This window comes from Panthera onca, chromosome E2 (genome assembly GCF_046562875.1).
Source record: "Panthera onca isolate mPanOnc1 chromosome E2, mPanOnc1 haplotype 2, whole genome shotgun sequence".
NCBI lineage: Eukaryota > Metazoa > Chordata > Mammalia > Carnivora > Felidae > Panthera > Panthera onca.
In genome coordinates, this window is record NC_138353.1 from 18,777,749 (window position 1) to 18,803,576 (window position 25,828).

The window sequence follows — 25,828 nt, forward strand, 5'->3', positions numbered from 1 at the left end:
TCCTTTGTGGCATCTTTATTTTTCTGATACATGAACAGGGTGAACACGGTCAGAAAAATCAGCTGCACTGAAACACTTCAGCCAGTCGTAAAACAGAGGGCACACAGACATGGAGGAGTGATGATAGCAATCCCAGACCAGCTTCCCCCAAAGGGCTTGTACTCCAAGCCTACAGCCAGAAGGTGCTCTGGGAAGGACTGTGCAGTACATCTCTGGTGAAGAGGGACAAAGGAGGACCAGTCACAATAGGGACTGCAGCCAGGCATGAGTTTATTGGCTTCTGGCCTCACGCTCCTGCTTGATGAAGTTGATTAGCCCATTGGTGGAAGCGTCGTGAGAGGTCACTGGGCTACTGCCGTCAAGCTCAGGCTCGATTTTCTTGGCCAGCTGCTTTCCCAGCTCCACCCTGGCAGGACGATAAGAATAAGAGGAAGGTTCCAGCATCACCAGTGAAATCCGTAAGCCTGCCCACGGGCATTCTCCACCCTCCCCTTGAGGAGCAGCAACTCACCCCCACTGGTCAAAGCTGTTGATGTCCCAGATGATGCCCTGAACGAAGATCTTGTGCTCGTACATGGCTACAGAGGTGGCAGATGGGGCACATTAGGGCTCTACCAGCTTCATCCAACCTACCCCAGGCCAGGACCTTCCCCGCTCACTCACCAATCAAGGCTCCCAGAATGAATGGTGTGAGCTTGGTGAACACAATAGAGTTGGTTGGGCGATTTCCTTCAAAGACCTTCAGAAAACACCCAGGAATGTCCCCTGGTTAGTTGTGATCCCCAGATAACTTAAGAGGGGATGTACACCCTGTCCCAGAGGTCGGGATGTGCAGATCTGTAAGGACAGCCCCTCCTACTGTGTAGGACAAGGCAGGCACGCTGTGAATCCTTGCCCTGGCCTCACAACTTTTATCCTTCCGACTCCAGGATGCCACCCACTTCAGAAGTCCTGACCTTGTGTGGCAACAGCTTCTCAAAGTCCTCTGGACTCTTTCCTGCGGCCTGCAGCTCCTTCCGGGCCTCCTCTGTCGACTTCCCCTTCATCAGGGCCTCAGTCTGGGCCAAAAAGTTGGCCATGAGGATCTGAGAAGAGAGACACCCAGTTCTGCCAAGAAGTACTGTCTGAGCTTCAGGCAGAGGGGCAAGACTGCCTGGCAATTCTCAGCTGGGGTAGTCCCAGCCTCGGTAGGTTGCCAGCCCCCAACGTAGAGCTCAATGGAAGTGAGAGGGGACAGCAGGTCCCATCTGATGACAGGGTAAAGTAGGTAATGACAATAACTACCCTTTCAGGAACACGCCTGACTTGCCGAGGACCCTGCTAAGAACTTTAGCAATAGCTATCTTGTAAGATTCTGAGGGGCAAAAGCATCCCCTCTCTTTCCTAGTTGAGCCTGTCTCCCCAAGTCAACGGTGCTGAATCACAGAGGTAGAGAGAGGAAGAATCAGAATTCAAACCCAGGTCTCTGACTCCAAAGCCTGTGCTCAGTTACCCATGCTACCCTGCACACCCAACATAAGGTGCACTCAATCCTCTTCAAAGCCAGTGTCAGGTCAGGTTAGGTACTGGATGGTTTTCCCATTTGCTGCTGTGGTAAGTAAGATCTTTGCCCCCGCCCCTGCTGTTGCACCTATGTAGGTTACAGGACATGGCAAAAGGGATCTTACAGATGGAATGAAGGTAACAGACGCTGAGATAGGGATAGGTGGGCCCAATGTAATCACATGGGCCCCAAAAAGTAGAAGAGGAAGGCAAATAAGTTGGTCAGAGAGAATCAACAGAGGAGGCAGGACAGAATCAAAGCTGGAGAGGGACTCCACCTACCACTCCTGGTTCTGAGACAGTGCCACAGGCCAAGGTGGCTTCTTGGAGCTGAGAATGATCCGCTAGCTGCCATCAAGGAAACTGGACCTTGGTCCACCCTGAGCAAAGACCCAGTAGAGCTTGCTGGACTTCAGATCCATTGAAACCAATATAAAAACCGGGTGTTGTTTTAAGCCATTACGATTGTGTAATTTGTTATGGCAGAAACAGAAAACTAGTATAACTGCCAACCAATGCATCAGCTCTTTAATAGTTTGGGTGTAATGTGAGCCTGACAAAGTGTGAGGAGAGGCTGGATGGGGCTCTTACCTTGTGATGCAAACCCTTCCTTATTGGGTGCTGGGTCTGGACTGGGATGAGGAAGTCACAAGGTATCATCTTGGTGCCTGTAAGAGGGCACAGCGGTCACCCAAGCTCCTACCCTAGCCCATGGGGGCCACCCACGTGGCCGATAGGAGAGTGTTGACCTCAGGGAGAAGTCTCTGCCAGGGGGCCCTCCCCCTCCCGAGCAGCACCCCTGCCCAAGCCAGATGGGCCCTACCTTGGTGGATAAGCTGGTAGAAGGCATGCTGGCCATTGGTCCCTGGCTCCCCCCACACAATGGGGCCCGTCTGGTGGTCCACACGAGTGCCGGACTTGGTGATGTACTTCCCATTGGACTCCATGTCACCCTGGAACAGGGACAGAAACCCAGCCCTCTATCTGCAAGTCTTCTTTTCTTCATGCGCCATGCCCAAATCCTGCCTGAGATGCACCGAGTATACCTGCCCTGCCCTGTGGGTTATCATCAGGCATGTTCCTTTCATCGCCCCTCGAGGACACAGGCTCGTGGCTTTCTGGCTTAGAGCACTGCAGGAAGGTAAAGGTGGGGATGGAGGTCTAAGGAGGACCTCCCTATGAGCAGAAACCAGTCACAGTATATTTAATTGATGTATTTCTTTTTAAATTATTTATTAAAAAAACATTTTTCTTAATACATATTTGTTTTTGAGAGAGAGCACGCAAGCTGGGGGGGGAGCAGAAAGAGAGGGAGATACAGGATCCGAAGCAGGCACCAGGCTCTGAGCCCAACGCAGGGCTCGAACCCATGGACCACAAGATCATGACCTGAGCTGAAATCGGACGCTTAACCAACTGAGCCACCCAAGTGCCCCTCAAGTTTATTCATTTAGGTGATCTCTACACTCAGTGTGGGGCTCGAGCTCATGACCCTGAAATCAAGAGTTGCGTACTCTTCCAACCAAGCCAGTCAGGTGCCCCTCTTTAACTGTTGCCTTAGGGAAAGGCTGGCTGAGGTCCAGGGTGTACAGCCTTTGAGGTCTGTCACCTCAACTAGATGCTGGACTGTGGGGAGCCCTGAAAAGAGGCCCCCTGAAAGAGAATCTGGACCAGGAGAGATGCTGTTTGGTCCCTGGGGGCCCTGGAGATTCGAGGGGGTACAGAAGGCTGTGAGTAGCCCAAAGAGGCACCACAGACTGGGTGTGAGTTGCTTTTCTAGAGGGACAAAAGCAGTGCAAGCCATAAGAGTCCTGGCCGATGGCCCCCAGCCTATCGCAGGCACACAGTGATGGCCAAGGAAGAAATGACCGAGCTGACACCCATGCCCTAGCCAAGCCAGGGTCTGACTGGCCACCATGATAACCAGTCATGCCCCTCTATGGTCGTCAAACTTGGCTAACACTCAGATCAAACAGACCCTGGTAACAAAGAGTCATCCTGAGACTGAGAACAGAGGTGGGCCTTGGCTATACCCAAGGGCAGTGGGGGAGAAAAGCCCCTGGAGGGGCAAGAACCTGGGCTCATGGGCCTCCCAGTCCCCCCACAGGCTGACCCAAGACCTGGCCTGGCAGCTGGTACCTGCTGGAAGTAGGCGGCAAAGCGGTGCAGGTACTGGTCATAGGGTAGCATGGCCTGCGTCTCACACCCAAAGCAGTTGATGTACCAGATGCCCAGCAGAGCCAGCAGGACGGGGGCGTTCTTCTCCAGGGGTGTCGTACGGAAGTGCTGGTCCTGAAACAAGAGCAGGGTCAGTGAGAGCCGAGCAGCTGCCCAGGAGGAGAGGGAGCCGGAGCAACTACAGGTCTCTGGCAGAGAACACGAGCCTCAGCACTTACCATCCAGTGAGCCCCTGAGAGCAGCTGCTCGAAGTTGTCAAATCCTGCGACACAAAAGCAGCGTCAACAGAAATGGTCGTGCCCAGTGCCCTTCTGGCAGGGGACACAGCTTCTTCTGGACCCAAGGAAAGGCTGAGGTGCAGCCAGAAGAAAAAGGACCTGGGAAGACTTGGGCCTACAGAAAGTCTTTCTAATCAGAGTCTGCCCTCAGGGCAAAGGCAGACCTAACTTCATCCACCAGGGGAAATGGCAGGAGGGCAGTTGTGAGGGACAGAGATCAAGGCCAACCTGCAAACCCAAGAGAAAAAAGGCCTGCTGTCCTGACCCGAAAGAAATGTTCCAGTCAAGGGGAGAGAGGCCAGCATCCTCTGTGGGTCAGGAAGGTGTTCAGGGACATGAGACCCCCACTCCTGACCTCAGACTACAATATCATCTCCCAAGACTAAAACAAACACTCACCCACGTGCAGTGCAATGGAGAGTCCAATGGCTGACCACAGCGAGTAGCGTCCTCCTACCCACTAGGAGAGACAGGAAAAGGTGCTGAACGAGGGATGGCGCACCCCGCCCCCCCTCCCTCCTGCCCCAAAACTTGCCCCCTGAAAGCAAGGCTCTTCCACAGGTGCAGCATGGAGGGCCAGGCCCAACCCACCTCTGGGAAGCAAGACAGCAGGCCAGGCGCTGGCAACTCTTTGTGCTGACCAACAGGACAGACTACGCGTGGGACCGATCAGAGCCACAAGACCCAACCGGAGACCTTACCATGGCTGGCCCTGTCTCCTCAGACACAGAGAGACCCGGCGCACCTCGGACCTGCGCCAGGCCCGGCCTTCTCCTCCGATAGACCCAGCGCCTCATACCTGCACCAGGCCTGGCCGCCTCCTCCTCCGACAGACCCGGCGGCTCATACCTGGTACCAGGCCCCATCTCCTCAGACAGACCCACAGACCCAGTGCCTCCTACCTGCGCCAGGCCTGGTCTCCTCAGACACAGACAGATCCAGCACATCGTACCTGGTGCCAGGCCCCACTTCCTCAGACACCAACAGACCAGCATCTCATACCTTGCCGGGTCTAGCCCCTCAGACACTGACAGAGCCAGTGCTGCATACCTGTGCCCGAGCCTCTTCGAATACTGACAGACCCAGCACCTCATACCTATGTCACGCCCGGCCGCCTCACACTGACAGACCCAGAGCTCATACCCGTGTTTGGTCATGTCTCGGGAGACACTGACAGACCCAATGCCTCACACCTGTGCCAGGCCTATTCAAATACCGACAGACCCAGCCCTTCATACCTGTGCCAGGCTCTACCTCCTCACACTCTGACAGACCCAGCACCTCATACCTGTGCCAGGTCCTGCTTCCTCAGACACTGACCGACCTAGTATCCCATACCTGTATCCAGCCTCTCTGAACAGTGACAGACCCAACATCTTGTACCTGTGGCGAGCCCACCTACCTGGACACTAACGGGTCAGAATCTCATACCAGTACCCGGCTTGGCCTCCTTCGGCAGTGACAGACCCAGCGCCTCCTACCTGTGCCAGGCCCTGCATCCTCAGACGAACAGACCCGATGCCTCCTACCTGTGGCCAAGCACATTTCCTTGAACAATGAAAGATCCAACGCTACCTGGCCTTGGCCCTGCCTCCTCAGATACTAATATGCCTGGGCTTGGCCTTGCCCCTTCTGATACTGACAGACCCAGTGCCTCATATCCAAGCCTAGGGCTGCCTCCTGGGACAGTGACGGGCCCAGAGCTCGTACCTGATTGTAGTCTCAGCCCCAAGACATACACAGGCCTACCATTCACACTTGCAGATTCCACTCTGTATCTTCCTGACACATTCACGTCTTCTTAACAGCTATTTATAGAGCACCTGCCACATAGCTAGCACAGGCAACAGAAGCAGCCCACGGGGGCTCCCCAGATGTGTAAATGAAATAATCGTGCCAATAAATGTGAACTGAGATATAAGTGCTTGGGAGAAAGAAAATACACCAGTGAAACCAATTATGAAAGGAACCTGAGGAGTGCCTGAGCTTGAGCTTGGATCTAAGGAATGAGCAGGCATTACCCAGGAAAGCACTGAGTGGGGAGAAGCATTCCAGCAGCCAGCACAGCACAGGCAAAGGTCCTATGGCTAGAGCAGCCTTTCTCAATAGTTAGAGAGTTAAGCCCCACAGAAAATACTTTCAGTGACTTCACTTCTCAACTGTCCCAAGGATGGTCCAAGGCTAGTACTCTCCTAGAAGCAAAGAAGAGATGCTGATTCATTACATCCCCTGGATGCTTTGGGGCATTAGGGCTTAATTCTCTATTGGAGGCCCATTGAGACAGGCTGGGCAAGAGAAGCACAGCACATTCTAGATGAAAGAAGCAGCGGAGCTGGAGGGTAGAAGCTGAGAGGCAACGCCGGAGAATGAAGCAGGGAATGCCAGGGGTCATCAGGAATGTGACAGTACTGTGGATGGGGGTGCAGAGGACTGATTCAGGAACTTCAATCAAATAGGGTGAATTGAGAGAATGAGAGAATCAAGTGCAGCCCAGAGGTTTTTGGCCTGGGTAATGAGATGAACAGGGAGGCCCTTCACCTGGAAACAGTCCAGGTTTGGGGAAACCTTACCTGACAGACACCGTCCCAGGGGCCAAACCATGCATGATATGGGCTCTCAGATCTCACCGAACAGACTCAATTCTAGAAAGCAGACTGCCAAGCCGCTGATTTTGGCTGAGCCAGGTCATCAGACCTCACTTTTGGGAGCCAGGCAATGCCAGTGTCTGACTTGAGCCTCTAAGACCTCCACCTACAGGACACAGTCTCTAGAACTCATGTTCCCTGCAGCGGCTCTTTCAGATCACACCTTATAGCTCCTCAGTCAGTTCAGCGTTCTATGCCTCTCCCACAACAAACCTCACTTTATCTAACTAGTTACAATTCTATTATTTCCCTCACCTGAGTAACTCAGACCCCAGTGCTATAGACCACACCCTGGACTGGCTAGAGATCCTCATGCCTCTGCAATACCATGAGCTCTGCCTATCATGCCTGACCGGGGTACTGAGAACAGGAAGCTGCCCTGGCCAAGGCATTCCATCTGTCCTACCTGATCCTAAGGGTCCCCAGGCACACATACCTACGATGACTCTGGCTTTCCCTTGAGGGCGGCCCATGCTACCCAAACCATGCCTGATCCTACCACCGAGGACCCAACCTGCACCTGACCCATATTCTCAGGCCTCACCAGCCACATCAGTTATGCATTCCTGGGCTAGAGCCTGCCTTCTCATTTCACCTAACAAGCCGGGGATGCCAACTCATACCAGAATCCAGGTGACAAGAACCCACCTAAGATCACACTTATGTACCTCTGCCCACATGACTCGGGATCCATGGACTCACGACACTGCATGGATGCAGTGGCTTCGCCTGTGAGGTTAGCTCTGCCTACCTGTGTCCCGCCCCAGTACCTCATACTACAGGGTCACACACCTGTCAGAGACTGGCTCCAGAAAGCTCAGCGGGTGTACCCAGCTCCACGTATCTGTGCCTGGCCCCCCACATCTCAGATGACAGACTCGGGCGTACTTCCCTGCGCCCAACTCAGACTCCTGAGAGACTCAGCTCTGTCTAAACAGGCCTGACCTCAACTCCCAGGCCCAACTTGAGAAACCCAGCTCCATATCCCTTGTCTGACATGGATCTCGGCATCTTGCAGATCCGACATTAGCAGCCACTGCTTGACCTGGCAACAACCGCTCACTGAGGAGCCTCAGACCTCATCAGACACAAGTATCTCTGTGTATACCAGTGCTCTAGAGAGCACCCCCCCCCCCCCGCCCTGAGATGTGGCTCTCCCTCCCTGTGACTAACCCATGCTCTCCAAGCCTCCCCTCTAACTCTAAAACCTGGGCCAGCACACCTAAGCCAGAGCCACGTTCCAAGGACTTCACCAACAAGACTCAAGTGTAGATCTCTGGCTCCAAAGTCCATGCTTGAGAGAGCCACATCTACCTACTCTCGTCTAACTTAGGGCTTACAGACTTCCCTGGAACCCCACAGTGTCTGTCTACCTAAAGACCCCAATGCTGTGGGACTCGCCTGTGGCCACTCCACCCACCCAGGCTTAACCTTCTTCAGGCCCCCCCCCACAAAGATCCAAGGGTACATGCCTTTGCCTGAATCCAACACCTGAAAGTCAACTCTACCTCCCTCACCTCCCTCCTCAGACCACACCTGACAGGCCAGCTCCACCTACCTTTGCTTGATCTTGGGTCCTGAGACCACACCTGGCAGGGCAGGTCTGCCTACTTTACGTGCCTGTGGCTCTTACACTGCAGTGGGTGGGCCAGCTCTACCTACCTTCTACGACCCTGGCTCCTTATACTGTACCTAGCAGGCCAATTCTGCCTACCTGTGCTTGACCTTTAGCTCCTCAGACCATTATCTGGTGGGCCACTTCTACCTACCTGTGCATGACTCTGGTCTTTAGATCACATCTGGAGGGCGATTTCTACCTACCTGTGCTCGACTCTGGGTCCTCAGACCACACCTGGCAGACCAGATCTGCCTACCTTACATGCCCCTGAGTCCATACATAGACCATACCTGGCTGGCCACTTCTACCTACCTGTCTCTGACCCCAGCTCCTCTAACCTGCCAGGCCAGCTCTGCCTACCTGTGCTTAACCTTGGCTCCTCAGACCACACCTGGTGGTCGTTCTACGTACCTATGCTTGGCCCGGGCTCCTCAAACCTGACCTGGCAAGCCAGATCTGCCTACCTGTGTTTGACCCCAGTTCTTCAGACTTAAGCTGACAGGCTAGTTCAACCTACTCGTGCCTGACCTTGACACCTTAGACCATACCTGGTGGGCCAGTTCTACCTACCTGTGCTTATTAATTAACACTGGCTCCTCAGACCTCACCTGGCAAACCAGATCTGCCTTCCTGTGTTGGACCCCAGTTCTTCAGACTTGACCTGACAGGCCAGTTCTACCTACCTGTGCTTGACCCTGAATCCTTAAGACCAATGGCTAGTTCCACCTACCTGTACTTTACCCCAGATCCTCAGATCTCACCTGGTGGACCAATTCTACCTACCCATGCTTGACTTTGGCTCCTCAGGCCACAAATGATAGTGCGATTCTACCTACCTATACTTGACCCTGGTTCCACAGACGTGACCCGCAAGCCAAATCCGCCTACCTGTGCTTGACCTCAGTTCCTCAGACTTCACCTGATATGCCAATTCTACCTACCTGTCCTTGACCCTGGCTCCTCAGACCATACCTGGTGGGCCAATTCTACCTACCTATGCTTGACTTTGGCTCCTCAGACGACTACACTGTCGTGTAGTTCTACCTACCTATATTTGACCCTGGTTCCTCAGACCTCACCCGGCAAACCAAATCTGCCTACCTGTACTTGACTCCAGTGCCTCAAACTTTACCTGACAGACCAGTCCTACCTACCTATGCTTAACCTGGGCTCCTCAGATCGTATCCTGGTTCCTCAGACCTCACCTGCTGGGCCAGCTCTGCCTACCTGTGTTTGACCTTGGCTCCTCCAACTGGCCCTTGGTGGGCCAGTTCTACCTACCTATGCTTGACTCTGGCTCCTCAGACCACAAATGACAGTGCAGTTCTACCTACCTATACTTGACCCTGATTCCACAGACCTGACCTGGCAAGCCAAATCTACCTACCTGTGGTTGACCTCAGTTCCTCAGACCTCACCTGATATGCCAGTTCTACCTACCTGTCCTTGACCCTGGCTCCTCAGACCATACCCGGCGGGCCAATTCTACCTACCTATGTTTGACTTTGGCTCCTCAGATCATACCCTGGTTCCTCAGACCTCACCTGCTGGGCCAGCTCTGCCTACCTGTGTTTGATCTTGGCTCCTCCAACAACCCTTGGTGGACCAGTTCTACCTACCTGTGCTTGACCTTGGCTCTTCAGACCATACCTGGTAGGCCAGTTCTACCTATCTGTGCGTGACCCTGGTTCCTCAGATCTCATCCGATAGGCCAATTCTACCTACCTTTGCTTGATCGTGGCTCCTCAGATCATACCAGGCGGTCTAGTTTTACTTACCTGTGCTTGACCTTGGCTCCTCAGACCATAACTGGCAAGCCAATTCTACCTACCTATGCTTGACCCTGGTTCCTCAGACTTCACCTGACAAGCCAGTTCTACCTACCTTTGCTTGACCCTGGCTCCTCAGACCATACCTGGTGGGTCAGTTCTACCCATCTGTGCTTGGCCCTGGTTCCTCAGACCTCACCTGGCAAGTCAGATCTGCCTACCTGTGCTTGACCTCAGTTCCTCAGACTTCACCTGATAGGCCAGTTCTACCTACCTATGCTTGACCTTGGCTCCTCAGATCGTACCTGGCGGTGTTACCCGTGCTTGACCCTGGCTCCTCAGACCTCACCTGGCAAGGAAGATCTGCCTACCTGTGCTTGACCTCAGTTCCTCAGACTTCACCTCATAGGCCAGTTCTGCCTACCTGTGCTTGACTCCAGTTCCTCAGACTGCTTGATATACCAGTTCTACCTACCTGTGTTTGACCCTGCTTCTTCAGACCTGGCAAGCCAGATCTGGCAAGCCAGATCTGCCTACCTGTGCCTGACCTAGTCTCCTCAGATCATACCTGGTGGTCTAGTTTTATTTACCTGTGCTTGACCCTGGCTCCTCAGACCATACCCGGTGGACCAGTTCTACCCACCTATGGTTGATCCTGGTTCCTCAGACCTCACATGCCAGGCAAGCTCTGCCTACCTGTGCTTGATCTTGGCTCCTCCAACCACCCTTTGTGGACCAGTTCTACCTACCTGTGCTTGACCTTGGCTCCTCAGATCATACCCGGCAGGCCAATTCTACCTACCTGTGCTTGACCCTGGCTCCTCAGACCTCACCTGGCAAGCCAAATCTGCCTACCTGTGCTTGACTCCAGTTCCTCAGACTTCACCTGATAGGCCAGTCCTACCTACCTTTGCTTGACCTTGGCTTCTCAGATCATACCTGGCGGTTTTACTTACCTGTGCCTGACTCTGACTCCTCAGACCATACGTGGTGGACCTATGGTTGACCCTGGTTCCTCACACCTCACCTGCCAGACCAGCTCTTCCTACCTGTGTTTCACATTGGTTCCTCAGACTTCACCTTGGTGAGCCCGTTCTACCTACCTGGGCTTGACCCTGGCTTCTCAGACCATACCTGGTGGGCCAGTTTTGCCTACCTGTGCTTGACCCCTGGGTCCTCAGACCTCACCTGGTGGGCTGGATCTGCCTACCAGTGCTGGACCCTGGCTCTTCGGACCACACCTGGCAGTGCAATTCTACCTACCTGTGCTTGCTTCTGAGACTGTACCTAGTGGGCTAGCTCCGCCTACCTATACCTCATCTCCGTTGCTCACATCTCACCTAAGACATTCGGTTCTTCCCAGGGCTGGACTGTGACTTATTAGAACTCACTGGACAGATTGAGTGTTGTGAACCTGCCTTAATCTTGGCTCCACACCCCTTACCTGATAAACCCTGCTGTACTCACCTGTGCTGAACTATACTGACAGTCCCAAGGATACAAACCTGTGCCATTTACAGACTCCGTAGACCCTTCCTGAGAAACTCAATTCCATATACCTGTACCTGGCCACAACTCGTCAATCTTGCAAAATAATTCTACAAGATAGGCAGAGATGCAGTTCTGTCTGCTGATCTTGACCTTACCTAGGAGATCCAGATCTAGTCACTCGTACCCAATCCTGGTTCCTGAGATCTCACCTGAGAGACTGAGCCCTGTCCTCCTGACTTCACTTCACATCCTCAGAGATCATCTAAGAGATACAGTTCTTTCTACATACGCTTAACGCCAGCTCCTTAGGCCTCGCCTGACAGATCTCGTCTACCGACGTATGCCTAAACTCAATGGTGAGACAGAGTTGAATGAACCTAACCATGGCTTTTCAGGTCAGTCTACCTCTGCTTGCCTTTGGTTTCATAGATATTACCTGAAAAACTCAGCTCTACCCACCTGTGCTTGACCCCAGCTCCTCAGATTCAGAATACTAACCAGAGCCTGACCTCAGCATTCAGACCTTACTTGGCAGAAACCCAAAGTACAAACCTGTATCTCACCTCAACTCTTCAAGCCCCACCTGACACAGACCTGTTCTACATATCTGAGCCAGACCCAGAATTCATGGATGCAGTTCCCCTTCCCCTTCCTTTTGCCTGACTCCAGCTTTTCAGTCTTTTCCCAGGGGACCCAGGACCACCTCTAGGATCACCGAGTTGTGCATGACCAGAACTGCTGGATATCACCTGAGGACATAGCTCTGACCTGGACCTGACCATGGATTTCTAGTCCTCACTTGTCAGACTTTGCTCTCTCCGCCCTTTTCCGGCTCCAGTGTCCTTACCTGAGCAACCCGCTTCTACCTCTATGTGCCAAATCTTGGCTCCTCAGGCCTCCCTAAGAAACCTGCCTAGTTATACACACCTTGTCTGACTCTAGCTCCTGAGACCTCAGACAGATGTGGCTCTACAGACCGCCCCTGGCCGACTCCACTGTACAAACTTAATCCGAACAGATATTTCTCTCAGACGGGACAAATTCCTGGCTGCTTACCTGGGCCTGAGGGAGGACCGGTGAGAGCCCCTTGGTGCCTGAGTGACTTGGGCCTCAGACCTCACACCCTATAGACGTGGGTCTCTAGACCTGTGTCTGCCACGAGCCTCTCAAACTATACCTTACCAACACGGCTCCTGTATCTTTTTCACATGCCCCAACTCCCCAGTCCTCACCTTTTATAACTTGCTCTATTCCCAACCTTCCCTCTCTGGGTCCCTCAAACCCCACCCCAGCCAGAACCCAGTGCCAGAACCTTGGCTGGTTGTGGATCCGCAAAGGCCTCTGCAACCCCTGAGCTCTGCTTATCACACCTGGTCAGGATGCCGAGAGCCAGGTGGCTGATGTGGCTCAGGGGGCTTACGTGTATTTGCCTAATTCTGAGTTTTAATCACCTCATTTGAGTGAGCACACACCCATGACCTGATGCTCACTTTGCAGAACCAGTCAAGAGAGACCGCGATGTATATGACTGTCCTATGCCAGGGACTTCACTTCACAGATCCAGGTTAAAGTACCTGTACATGACTTTGGTTTCTCAGACCTCACTTGATAGAACCATCTGTAAACACTGGTGTCTTTTCCAGAATTCATAGACCTCATCAGTACCTTTACCTGTCCTTGCTCCTCCTCGGAACTCACCTGTACCTGTCCTGGCTCCTCTTCAGACCCCACCAGTCAAAGTTAGCTCTCCAATGTATGCGGACTCTGGCTGAGCCGCTGAGCCCTGAAAACCCCACTATTTACCTTCGTACCTCTGCCTGATCCCAACACGAGGCTACCCCATGACTGACCCTAAATGACCAGGCTCACCACTTATATGTCCCCCTGCCAGACTGGACTCTTCTGATCTTACCTCAAAGCCAGTACAAAATCCCCTATGTCTGTCCTGACCCTCTATCTCACCTGAGAGATACTAGGCTCCAGAAATTTCACCTGTCCCTGGCTCCTCAGGTGACACCTCTTGATTCAAAATAATATACATCCTTAGTGACCAAGGCAGGTCCCTCTTGCAGCCACTGTGTATGTGGTATGCGTGGCCTGGCCCAGGAGGCCTTCATTGGGCCCACCTCGGTCACTCAGGCCACACTGCCCAGCCCCAGCCCCATGCCTTACCCCAGGCCTTACCTGGAGACCTGCGCCTCTCCCTAAGCCACACCCCCCTTCATCTCTGCACGCTGGACTGTTACGGCCAGTGAAAACCCACAGAGGGGTGACTGGCAGGCCACTCGTTCCTGACCACCTCCTGTTCAGGCTCCAGATCCCGGGAAAGAGGTAGAAGGCGCCTCCCCTACTTTATCAGACATGCAACATGTTAGAAGCTGCACAGTCTCTCTCGACCGGGGTTCCTCATCTGAGCCACAGGATGCAGAAAATGATCTGAGTGACTCTTCTCAATTCTTCCAAGGATGGTACATAATTAGTCCCATTCTAGAAAGAAGTTAACTCATTACACACAACAGATGCCTTAGGGCCTTAGGGCTTCATTTTCTCCCAGACTCCGAGGCCTTCAGAGCTTTCAAAGGAGATCACATCTGTGGATGCGGCCACCGAGCAAACAGCTCCCAGTCTAAAGGCCTGCAAACAGCCCCAGTGGGAAAACTCCCATTGGATGACACCCTCTTTGGTGTGCCTGCCACGGTCACGTGTTAGAACAGCGCCTGCTGCATTCACAGCACCCACACTGTGCCCTGCACCCCAAGCCTCCCCTGCATTCCACAGCCAGAGCCCTTTTCCCACCAGGGCCACGCTCAGGCAAGCCGCAAGGATAGGTCCCGCTCACTGTTTGGCACCAGCTGTGGCCATAGCTGAGATGAGTCCCTGACCACCTGCTGCTAGGGCTGCTCAGGCGAGGTTTGTTCTGCAGGCTGCCTGACAAGGCTCCGTGCAGGCCCCAGGCCTGGCACCTCCTCTCTGCCATCTGCCGGCTGTTCCCACCCCTCCGGAGCAGGCCTGCCCAGTCACACCTCCTGCCTCACCCTGCCCCTTGGCCTTTACAGATTGCAGCTGCAGTTCAGAAAAAGGTCAACACTGAGAATAACTCACAACCTCAAGTTTAGTGAAGGGGGTAAGGGTGGCTCCAGTTACCCCACGGTGGGGGCCGCTGGCAGGCACCCAGGGGAATGTCATCTTGGCCTTGCAAGCTCAGCCCGCCCTCAGTGGAAGTGGAGCCCTCATCCTGACTGGGCTGCTCCTGCCCCATAAGCCTCTCTGAGGGCCTCTCGGCCATTTCCCAAAGCTAGGCATGCAGCAGGTGCTCAATAACTGTTGACCTGACCTCATAGGCCCCTCATGTGTGTCTCAGTGGTCACGCCTGGCAAAGGACACATAATTCACCCAGCACAAGGAAGTGTCTTTACTTACATCCCAGAACTCGAACATGTTTTGAGGGTCAATCCCAAACTCCTTCACTTTAGTCTAAAAGGGGCAAAGGGAAAGAAAGAAGGAAGCCTACATTAGCTGGAGGAGACCAGGAGCTCCTGGGTGCCAGGCGTCATGCCACTCAAGCTGCGGGCAGATGGGGCAGGGCTGGAGTAGCGGAGTAGCCGGTCAATGACGGGCAGGAACCAGCAGATTTCACCCCTAGAACTGGACACAAGGCCGGCTCATACCCAGAAACAGCTGCAGCCTGGTGTCCGTGAAGCCCTCCTGTGGCGGGAGGCCACACACCCAGTGCGGGGACCTGGCCCACACACTGCCCTGCAAGACCCGCCTCCTGGACCTGTTGAGGTGCAGACACCAACCCATATGGGAAACTGAGCCCAGGGCGGGAACCCAAGAGGGGCAGGGGCCACCTCCCAGGCCAGGTGTCACACAGCCAGGATACCTGTCCAGCCCCTTCCAGTATCTGAGATGGTGACCCTTCCCCAGAAAGCCTTTAGGAGATGGCCAACCCTGTTCCTCAGGTGCTTGGTCCCCTGTGCACAGAGGGTCAGCAACCCTAGTCAGACAGGAGGAGATGACCCTATCGACCAGTCTCAACTCTGCCGGCAGAAGGCAGACAGTGGTGCTCTGGTCAGCCAGCGTTAAGAAGTGCTCCTGCCTCCCCTGTGGGTAGGGCAGCCCTGGAGGCAGGGGTGCGAGTCAGATATGAGGGGCAGAGGAAGTGGGGGGAACGGTTAGGAAAACCTATGTGCTTCCAGCTCTGACATAGCCTAGTACAAAGCCCACCAGACAGCAAGTGCCCACGAGGTTTGTTACTCCTGGCACACAGCCCCACCCCCCCACCTCGCACAGCCCCGGGCCAGGCAGAGTGTAAGAACTGGCAGGCAGGAGACCAGTGTTCTAATCCCAGCTTCACTGACTCATGCAGTCACTGGGCAAAAATCCTTCACCGGGGCTTAATGTTCTTATATAAGAAACGGGATGCACCCTCCACCCCTACCCTGCACATCCCACGTGGGGACAGACCAGGGGCAGGGTGGCAGAGGCCAAAGGAGATCATGTGTGTGGAGCGTTCTGGATTTCAGCCAGGCGTCGGAGGTAGACAGGGTCAACGGGATCCCTCTTTGGAGCTGCACAGATGTGACAGCAGGACGCAGAAGGGGTGTTGTGCCGCTCACCTCCGTGACAGGCAACTGACCCCTTCTATCCCATCAGCCCAGCCAAGATCCCCAGACGTGCGAATCACATCTCAGCTTGAGTTTTCTGAAAGGCTGTGACCTTGACACCTTGATGTGGGCTGGGCCCTCCCAGGGAGGAAGTCTGGGAGCCCACACGGGCACTTACCGTGTTGGTAGACAGGGCGACAAAGTGCTTCGCAACTGCAGAAGGCTACAAGAGACAGAGCCAGGTTACACCGAACTGAGTCCAGAGGCCGCCCAAGGGTAGTGAGCCTCCCACCCCTGGAGAAACTGAGGTCCTGGGTGGGACTCACTGCTCCCAGTCCTGGGCTCTAAGGCTGTTGGAGGAGCCCCACGTCAAGGTCAAGAGGAGAGAGGAGTTAGAGGCCCAGCCTACCTCGCAGGCACACAAGGCCGAGGGTCCCTCCCCTCTAAACCAATGAGTGTGGCCAGGGGTAGAGAAGGCCCTACAAGGCCAAGGGACCTTAAAGTGCCATCAGCTAGTCAGAGCAGGTTCTGGCACACTTGATACGTCTGGGACTGGGAAACGTCTTAACCAGAAAAGGTGGGCACCAAGAGAGGCTGCCTCCTGCTGCCAACGTCAGGAGAAATACGGCCACATGTAGCGTTAGGCTTGGCCACTCAGGTGGACAGGCAGGCCCACCCCGTCCTTCCCAGCCCACGCAGTGCCCACCACCCACCCCAGCACTCACATCCTTGGCAGACAGGAGAAACCACTCCTTCGCTGTCTCTGCATTCGTAATGGTCTCCTGGGTGGTAAAGGTCTACAGCCAGAAAGTACAGCAGTCAGCCCCCAGCTCAGGGTCGCTGTGACCCAGAGCCAGGGTTCAGTGGCAGAGGCCATGTGGGTGCCCAGTTATCACCAGGAGCAGTGACAGTCACTCCAACCTCTGCCCAACTGTCCACAAAGTCACAATGAGTGGTTCTGTCTGGGGCAGAGGCCTGGAAGTATTACCATGATCCTGTGATTCCAGGACTTCCCAACCAGATTAGATTGAGAAGAATCCTAGTGAAAGCCACATACACAGCCCCCATCCCACCCACACACACCACTCCTCCACCACAGGTCAAAGGCCAAAGCATCTTCCAGGAAAGGGGCAGTGGCCACGCTGGGGGCTCCTTTGGCCCAGGCTAGGCTGTGATCTCAGAATCCAGATGGAATTCTTCATATTTTATGTGCACTGATGGGAGTAAACAGGGCATAAATGGCCACAAACAAAACCCAGGCTGGGCACAGATCCCACAGAACAAGCAGATATGAAAGTTCTGGGGCGCCTGGGTGCCTCAGTGGGTTAAGCGTCCAACTTCGGCTCAGGTCATGATCTCACAGTTTTTGAGTTCGATCCCCGCATCGGGCTCTGTGCTGACAGGGCAGAGCCTGGAGCCCGCTTTGAGTTCTGTGTCTCCCTCTCTCTCTCTCAAAAACAAACAAACAAATAAGCAAGCAAACAAGACGAAGGTTCTAACTGACCAGTTCGGGTTTCCATCAGGTAAACCGCATTTACCGCCTGACAAGAACAGTCTGAGCACAGCTTGCCAGACCTGACCCACGAAGCACGATGTGCTCAGGAGGGTCTACCCACCCCGCCCCACCCCCACCAACCACACACAGGGCTGGGGAGCCAGGCTGGGTCCAAGGCCCGTACCTTGGAGGCAATGATGAACAGGGAGGACTCGGGGTTCAGGGTGGCCAGAGTTTTGGCAATGTGGGTCCCATCGATGTTGGAGACAAACCAGACCCGGGGACCTCCTGAAGAATACGGCTTAAGGGCTTCAGTCACCATGAGGGGTCCCTGTGGGGAGATGCAGCATCAGAAAACAAGACTCAGGGCCTACAGAAGTGGGGAAAGCCAGGTCTCACCCTGGAAAAACCAAGACTCTGGGTGGGACCCCTCACCCCATCCCAAAGGAGTCCTTCTTACCAGGTCAGAGCCACCGATGCCGATGTTGATGACGTCCGTGATGGGCTTGCCTGAGTACCCCTTCCAGTCACCGCTTCGGACACGCTGGCACAGAGTGGGAGGTGTGTTCAGCCCAAACCTCCAAGTATAAAGTGCTGCTCAAAAGGATCCTCACATCTCAAGCCCAACGTCCAGACCCTCACAGGGTCCTACTGAGACCACACTGGCAAATCCCTGCCATACTCACCCCCCCAGCTAGACCCTATTTCATCATTAACAAAGTGGGGGACACCCCCATCTCAGTAACATTGTCAGAATTTGCCAAACGGGGGTGAACTCTCAGCAGAATCTAACGTATGAGAGACTGAGAGACGTGAAATGCCAACTACTGGGGCTGGTGCCAGGGACAGGACCATCAGACATGCAGCCAAGCTCCACACGGACCCCACCGATTCCTGTCTCCTGGTGTTTACAACACTGCATACCACCCCCAAGCTGAATAAGGTACCTGTGCACCCATCAGGTACATTAACCCATTAGACGTGTTAAAGGAACCGCCTAGCTTCTTGGGTTTAGAAATTCCCAGCTTGTCTAGTCTAGGCAATAACAGGGGCTAAAATTAAGAGATGGCTCTTTGGCAAAGATCAAATCTAGGGCACAGTGAGAAGGTGAAGCAGAGAGTGTGGCTATAAAATGCTTTGTTTAGATCTCAGAAGGAGCTAAAGTGGTAACACAGAAAACATTTTGGTCAAATATCCGGCTTCTGAGAAAACTGACTCTCAAAAACAATGATAGAAAAGGCCTTGTCTTGAAGATATTTGTAGGTATGGCTTTTGCCTGATGGAGTGAACCCCCCCTCAGTAAGCTTCATAGGAGACCCACAAAGACAACTGAATTGTCAGAAACACTACTGGCTTGGACTGAAAGGGACAGAGATAGTACAAAAGGAAAAGAGGGCTTTAGATACCCACATTTTTTTTTCCCAACATTTATTTTTGAGAGAGAGAGAGAGAGAGAGCGAGCAAGCAGGGGAGGGGCAGAGAGAGAGGGAGACACAGAATCCAAAGCAGGCTCCAGGCTCTGACCGGTCAGTGCAGCGCCTGACGGTACGGCTCAAATTCACAGACCACAAGATCATGACCTGAGCTGGTATTGGAAGCTTAACCAACTGAGCCACTCAGGCATCCCTAGATACCCACGTTTCTATGGGCAGTAAGCAGGCTGAAAAACCTATGTAGCTGCAAACACAAACTACCTTTCAGGTAAAAAGAATGAATGAGGGCAAGGCCAAAATCCTTGAGAAATGATTCCTAGACCTTGAGTCCTAACCAAGCCAACCTCGAGTCTATGTCCTGCTGGATTTCAAAATGGTTTGGACCAATGACTCCTCTGTGCCTCCCATCTCCCCTCTCTTCGAACAGGAATTCTCCTGTATCAGATATCCTACACCTACCTCACCGTTGTGGGTTGGGTGTGTGCGGTGCAAATAGTTTCTTTAATTCACATGTCTTCACATCAAAAGGAAGTATATCTGAGTTGCATTAAAGGAAATGCAGATACTGCTCGACCTCTACCTCATCCTGATGATGAGGTTCTGGACCTCCAGCTGATCTTGTAATGGGATACAGCCTTAGGAGAAAGTGAGTAGGGTGTTCTCCATGTGGAAGGAACATAATCACTGGGAGCCAGAAGGCAGACTGTGTAGCCAACTCCCAAGATCGCTCCCAGTGGTCCTCACCTCCTTGTGTTCACGTCCTTGTGTTGTCCCCTCCTCCTTTGATCAGAACTGACCTATACAACTAACACAGCCGTACAGGAATGAAAGATGTAATTTCACGTGCTAGCTCAAGGTACTAAAAGACCCTGAGGCACTCTGTCTTGCTCTCCCTTGGATCACTCACTTGGGGAAATCAGCTGCCTTGTCATGAGGACACTGCTGTACGGAGGTCCGCAAGGTGAGGAACTGAAGCCTCCCCAAAGCCAGCACTAATCGCGAGTGAGTCCTCTTGGATGCAGATCCTGCAGGCTCCACCAAGCCTTCAGATGAGCGCTAACCTTGGCCAGTATCTTGACTACAACCTTATGAGACCAGAACCAGCCAGCACAGCCGCTGCAAATCCCGATCCACAGAAATGTCAATCACTGTCTTCAGCTGCTAAGTTTTGGAGCAATTTATTATATACCAATAGAAAACTACTACATACATCTTTCCCCAAACCAGTAAGACCCAGCAACCTTTTTCTTTTTTAAAATAATAAGGCAACCAATTGTCATGGGAAGTTTTCCATCAATAAAAAAATAAAGTTCTTCGGCTTCTCAAGCCTCCCTCTCACCATTAAAGTTTTGTTACAATAAAGCATCCCAGGGGAGAAAACTTGTGTCTTTAATATGACTACGCACAGCCTTTCTTCCACCAGATGGGGTTTTACAACACATGCCAGTTTTGCAATTTCCATTTCCAACTTCATTGCACATCCTCAACAGCAGGGCAGGTCAAGGTAACCATAGCTCCCTAATATCTAATGGTGCCCGGGACCACAATATATAAACATATACTGATTTTACTAATTAGTTCATTGATAAATGGGCTCAGGCTGTTTGTGGTTTTTAATTTTTTTTTCATTTTTAAAGATTTTATTTTTAAGCAGTCTCTATGGCCAACGTGGGGGTCAAACTCACGACCCCAAGATCAAGAATCACACGCTCCACCGACTGAGCCAGCCAGGTGCCCTGAGCCCAGGTTGTTTGTGACTTTTGACACTATAATCAGGATCATGGCGAGCATCCTCAACCTGACCTTGGCAAACTTCTAACCTCGGCACAGCTATGGGGAGTGTTCCTCACCGTAGAATTGCTGCCACTCAGTAGCTTTTTTTGAACTATAAATACCCCATCAGTCTGAGTCAGGTATCCCACAGCCAGCTCTAAAGGAGCGCTTTCCTGGAAACAGCTTCCCGGACGGCCAGCGCCACACTCTCCACGCCGCAGGCCTGAGCACACACGCGCTCATCAGAAAGAGCACCAGCTTCTGACACGTGTCAGCTCTACCACTCACCCCTGATGGCTGGAAAGGCCCTTCCCTACACCCAAAGCCCATCATAAGTACCGACCACACTATTAAGGAACACTGTGGAATCCAGAGTCTCATCAGGATGCCAACCCTTCCTCACCCCACAAAGTTCTACTCATTTGGCCAGGCCACCAGGACTGATGGCCAGATCACTCCTGCTGTCTGAGGTCTGAAATGGTTGGGAGCCAAAGCAAACAGACTTGGGCCAGTCACAGGTGGGGGTCACTGCTCCCAGGGACAAGCTGACCAGAGCCCAGATTATCACTCTCAGAGCACACACAGCCCATACATGCTATGTGCACGTGTGCATGCGCGCACATGCACACACACACACACACACACACACACACACACACACACACACGTATACCACCCCTGTACCCCAGGCTTGAGGATGTGCTCTAATCCTTGCAGAATCAACCCTGGAACAGACACTAAGGCAACAGTGGTTGATGTGGGGAAATCTCTAGCTGATCTCTGAAGCAACATCTACACCCACCCACCACAGGAAAAGGAGGCACCGTTATGTGGACAGAGGGACATGTCCTACTTATTTACAAGTATAAAAAAGCTGCAAAAAGTAGTTAAAAACGAACCCATGTGTATGTATACATGTGTACATACATGTTTCAAAGAAGAGAGAGATGTACGTATACACATAGCACACGCATAGGAAGCTTTCAGAAGATTTCACAGAAACTGCTATAAATGCTGCCTCTGGAGAGCAAGCTGGGGGCACGGTCAAGGAAATGTTAAAACATTGAATTTATCGTGGCACCTGGGTGGCTCAGCTGGTTGAGCATCCGACTTTGGCTCAGGTCATGATCTCACAGTTCATGAGTTCAAGCCCTGCATCGGGCTCTGTGCTGACAGCTCAGAGCCTGAAGCCTGCTTTGGTTTCTGTGTCTCCCTCTCTCTCTGCCCCTCCCCCACGTGCACACACTCTCTCTCAAAAATAAGCATGAAAAAAATAAAGTTAAAGTAAAAAACCATTCAATTTATCTAGTTCTAGATTAAAAAATAAGGGCATGTTGCTAAAGAGATTAGAAAAGCAAGTCTCTCTTCTACCTGCTCTACCTCCTCTCCTCTACCACCCCATCCCTTAGGGGCCTCAGTTTTCTTTTCGGATCTTTGTTCTGGCCAGACTGTCACCATGAGCCCACAGGTGATTACAGTTCAGCAAAGAGGTTGCTCTGTGGCTGCCAGTGGTAGGTCCATCACAACAAGGGTAGAGCCCCCAGGCCAGCGAGCACACAGACCGCCTCCATGCGATGAGGCCTTGAGTTCTCTCCAAGCAGAATGGAGGGGCGGCCCATCAAGGTCCCCAGATTCTCAAACACATGCACACCCACGGCCAAGGGCAAGTCCAGCGCAGGAGCTGCTTACCTGGCAGAAAGACTTCATCTTCTCCAGGACCCTGTTGACCTCTGGCATCACATCCTTACCATCCACCAGAATGGGGGTGTTTGACCGGTTCCGCAAGGCCACATGCAGCACTGCGCGATCCTGGGGATGCAGTCAGCGTGTGAAGACCCCCACCCCCACCCCCAGCCCAGGGCAGCCACGTCCCCGGGGGGGCACGGTGCAGCCTGGGTGAGGAGTCAGCCCAGCCCTTTCTCCACCGGACACGCACGCGAGCCCTAAGATGTGTTAGTACCACAGTTTTGTACTGAGAATCTACTGCGTGCTTATGGGTGCAGAGGCTACCCCGGGACCTGGAGGAGGCAGGCGTGTGCTGCTCCCCTTTGGCTACAGTCACAAGGGGAGGGAGACCAGGAAAAGCCCAGGGAGCCCCTCGGTGTTCAGAGCATGAAAAGCCAAGGAAAGAGGAACAGAGTGAGCAAAGGCAGAGAATGGGAACACAGGTGAGAGACACAGAGGACCAGGGGTCGTTAACCTTGTCTCACCTCCTCCGTGAGAGTGCACGGTAGTTGCTGGCGCCTTCTGAAAAGTACCCCCAGCCCCTTGGATGTGGAGCAAAGAAGGGACTCAAATGTCCCTCACCAAGCGGCCCCACCCCACCGACTGCCAGAAACCAAACCAAACCAAACCAAACTGTAGGCCCGTGACAGGTGCCAAGGAGCTGTCCTTGTCATGTGAGAGCAACAGTCCCATCAAGCTGAAGCCAGTAGAGGAGTCCTTGAAGGAAACAGCTCTATAGATCCTAGGTGGATAGGAAAGAGACGGTCTCTGGACTCCAACCCAAGGGGAGGTTCACTAAGGTGGAAGACATCACGCCACTCTACCCTCACCCTGCCCAACCTCACTCCTGTCCGACATTTATAAGAAGATGCACTCCTCCAGGAAGCCCTCCTTGACTGCAGCTTCCCTCAGCCTAGCCCAGCAGTGAGATAAGTTGAGTTTGAAACCTTGCTATCTCTTATAACGTCTTGGATAAGCAACTTGCCCTCTGAGCCTCAGATTCCTCTTGGGTGAAGGAGGATAATAACACTGTGAGGATAAGACTCTTAGCACTCAGTGATTATTATGCCTCCAGGCTTCCACAGCAATTCAGGAACAGGGCCCCCAAGGCCTGGCTGTATCTCTGCTTCCTACTAATGCCTACCACTGAGGAGGTTGATCTCCTGTCCTAAGATTTCTCTTTTCACTAATAAAACTCAGAGCAAAGATAGACCAGAGTTAAGTTCTCTGAGCATGCCTTAAGAAGCCATCGCCCTGCAGGCTTGAGATGTGCTCTAGGCAGACAGCATTCCACCCTCACCAAGTCCAGACTGCCAGTCTTGGGGAAGATGCATCCCATGGCCCTGCAACCGACTCAAGGAAATAGGCTTTCAGGCTCCTTGTTAAGCAAAAACATTGCTGAAGAGCAGAGGTGAAGACACCGTGCGGTGCTCTCAGTCAGATGAACCCCAAAGGGAAGGAAGAGGCCCTGGAGGGCATGTAGAGTCGGCCATCCCCAGGCCAGCTCACCTCGGTGAAGTTGATCTTCTCGCCATTGAACATGCGCTCCCGGGCAGCCTCCACACCCCTGGACTTGGCCTGGGAAGAGAAGATACTGAGGCCTGATCCACTCACACCGGCAACCAAGTGCCCAAGCCACCAAACTCTAGGCTTGATGCAGTCCCAGTGGGGCTGACAGACAGCTGCAGCCTGGTGCCCCCCACCCCACTGCCTGCGAAGGGTCTGCTCAGACACTGGCACCGAATCCCCTGGGACGCTGCTTAGAATCGGGGCGGGGGAGGGCAGGAGCTCAGAGCCCTGTGTCGGCACAGAGGCAGTGACTGAGGTCCGCTGAGGGAAGGAAATAAAATTGCTCAAGGACCTGTAGGCTCCCAGGACCCCGGTTCGCTTGCCATGCTGTGGGTCACAGGTCAAGCCCCCCACAGCAGAACATTACCAGGTCCACCAGCATCTGCATCACACTGTCGGTCACAAGGTTCTTTGAGTAATCCACCAGAATCCGCCCATGGTTGGTGTTCAGGGTCAAGCTGCAAAAAGATGGCAGAAGCCACTGACCACACCCCGTTTCTCAGGAGAGCCCATTCCCCGACCAGAGCTGCATCCACAAAATAACATTCTCCCTGAGCCACACCCCAAACAAGCCTCAGCTGCTCAGCACAGCGGTGCTGTCGCCTGTCTGCCCACCAGCACAGTGAATGGGGCCAGCCTCACACAATGGGGCTGCAGACCCTTCCTGAGGAGCCATTCCTCTGCTAAAACCGGGAAGACAACGGCTGGGTGCACTGCCCCTGCCTACCCCGTGGAGTGACCATTCCCTCCTAGAGCTTCCACTCTGCGACTCAACTTAATCGGGAAAGGACTCAGAAGGCAGGGCTGGTCATGGGGCTTCCAGTCTGGAGCCACAGACCTCCCCTCCCCAACACACCTGCACCAGTCACCGGAGCACCCCGAGATTCCTGCCCCCCCCCCACACCAAGATTTCCTCCCACTGATTCCTTTCCATTTCCTGGTCATGCATAGGTCTGCACACCGAGCTTCCTTCGTAGAAATCATGCCCCCACATCTCCACCTTTCTCCGCGGCTCCCCGCAAATCCCCCAGACCCGCCCACCCACATCGCAAACCTCGGGGGTCCCCGTCCGTTCTGGGCCAGGAGCGGGGGGTTCAGGGGACAGCCCTCTCCCGCCTGCTGCGTCAGCTAGGGCCCCAGGCCACAACTGCGGAAGGAGCCCCTTCTCAAACGGCAGGCATTAGAGGTGGGGGGCGGGGACAGAAGGTGGAGAGAGATGCCCCTGCGGAGGGAGAACTGCGGTGGGGCCCGCTTCTCATGACTAAGCAGTCCGGCTCCGAGACCTCCGCGAGCCCCCAGGAACCTGCTTCAAGGAGGCTTCAAGGACAAACTGGGGCCTGGGCCTGGGCCCCGATCCGTGGCCGGGGTCGGCCGAGGACCCCCGGGGACCGCCGGCCCGACCGCCCCGGCCCCGGGCCCGCACACCTGACCCTATGTGCGGCGCCCTGTGCACCCGGATCCGGGTCCCGCAAGTCCGCGCCCCGCCTGTGGCCCCGCGCGCGCACCTGAAGTGGTTAAAACGTTCCTTGTCCCCCTCGAAAAGGCGGCGCAAGTTGAGGTCAGAGCCGTGCTCGCGATACCATTGCTGCAGCTTCTGGAATTGCGGGTTCTGGGTGAGCGCGGCCATGGCGACAGCAGCGGGGTATTCGGACTGGGACGTGCTTGGAAGAGGAAGAGGGGGCGGGCGGCGCGCAGCTAGCGGAGG

At 53.8% G+C, this 25,828-nt stretch overlaps 1 protein-coding gene across 1 annotated transcript; it reads right to left on the reverse strand.

Annotated features, from left to right (window-relative positions):
• GPI (glucose-6-phosphate isomerase) lies at positions 1–25,828 on the reverse strand. The gene is made up of 18 exons (XM_060650944.2): positions 25,629–25,828; positions 24,491–24,581; positions 24,064–24,132; positions 22,519–22,638; positions 18,084–18,167; positions 17,808–17,954; positions 16,854–16,925; positions 16,307–16,351; positions 14,942–14,995; positions 4,398–4,458; positions 3,939–3,982; positions 3,682–3,834; positions 2,366–2,495; positions 2,134–2,210; positions 957–1,085; positions 664–739; positions 512–578; positions 1–406 (listed from the first exon to the last, which is right to left on the reverse strand). Exons 1-18 carry the CDS (start codon positions 25,748–25,750, stop codon positions 271–273), a joined length of 1,677 nt encoding a protein of 558 aa, XP_060506927.1. The 5' UTR covers positions 25,751–25,828; the 3' UTR covers positions 1–270.

Bases quoted from the DNA above. Each gene is read 5' to 3' on its own strand.
- GPI (XM_060650944.2), bottom strand. From the start codon at position 25,750: ATGGCCGCGCTCACCCAGAACCCGCAATTCCAGAAGCTGCAGCAATGG. The intron at 24,582-25,628 runs GTGCGCGCGCGG...ATCTTTTTGCAG, and splicing joins GAACGTTTTAACCACTTCAG to CTTGACCCTGAACACCAACC. The intron at 740-956 runs GTCAGGACTTCT...TGTTTTCTGAAG, and splicing joins AGAAGCTGTTGCCACACAAG to GTCTTTGAAGGAAATCGCCC.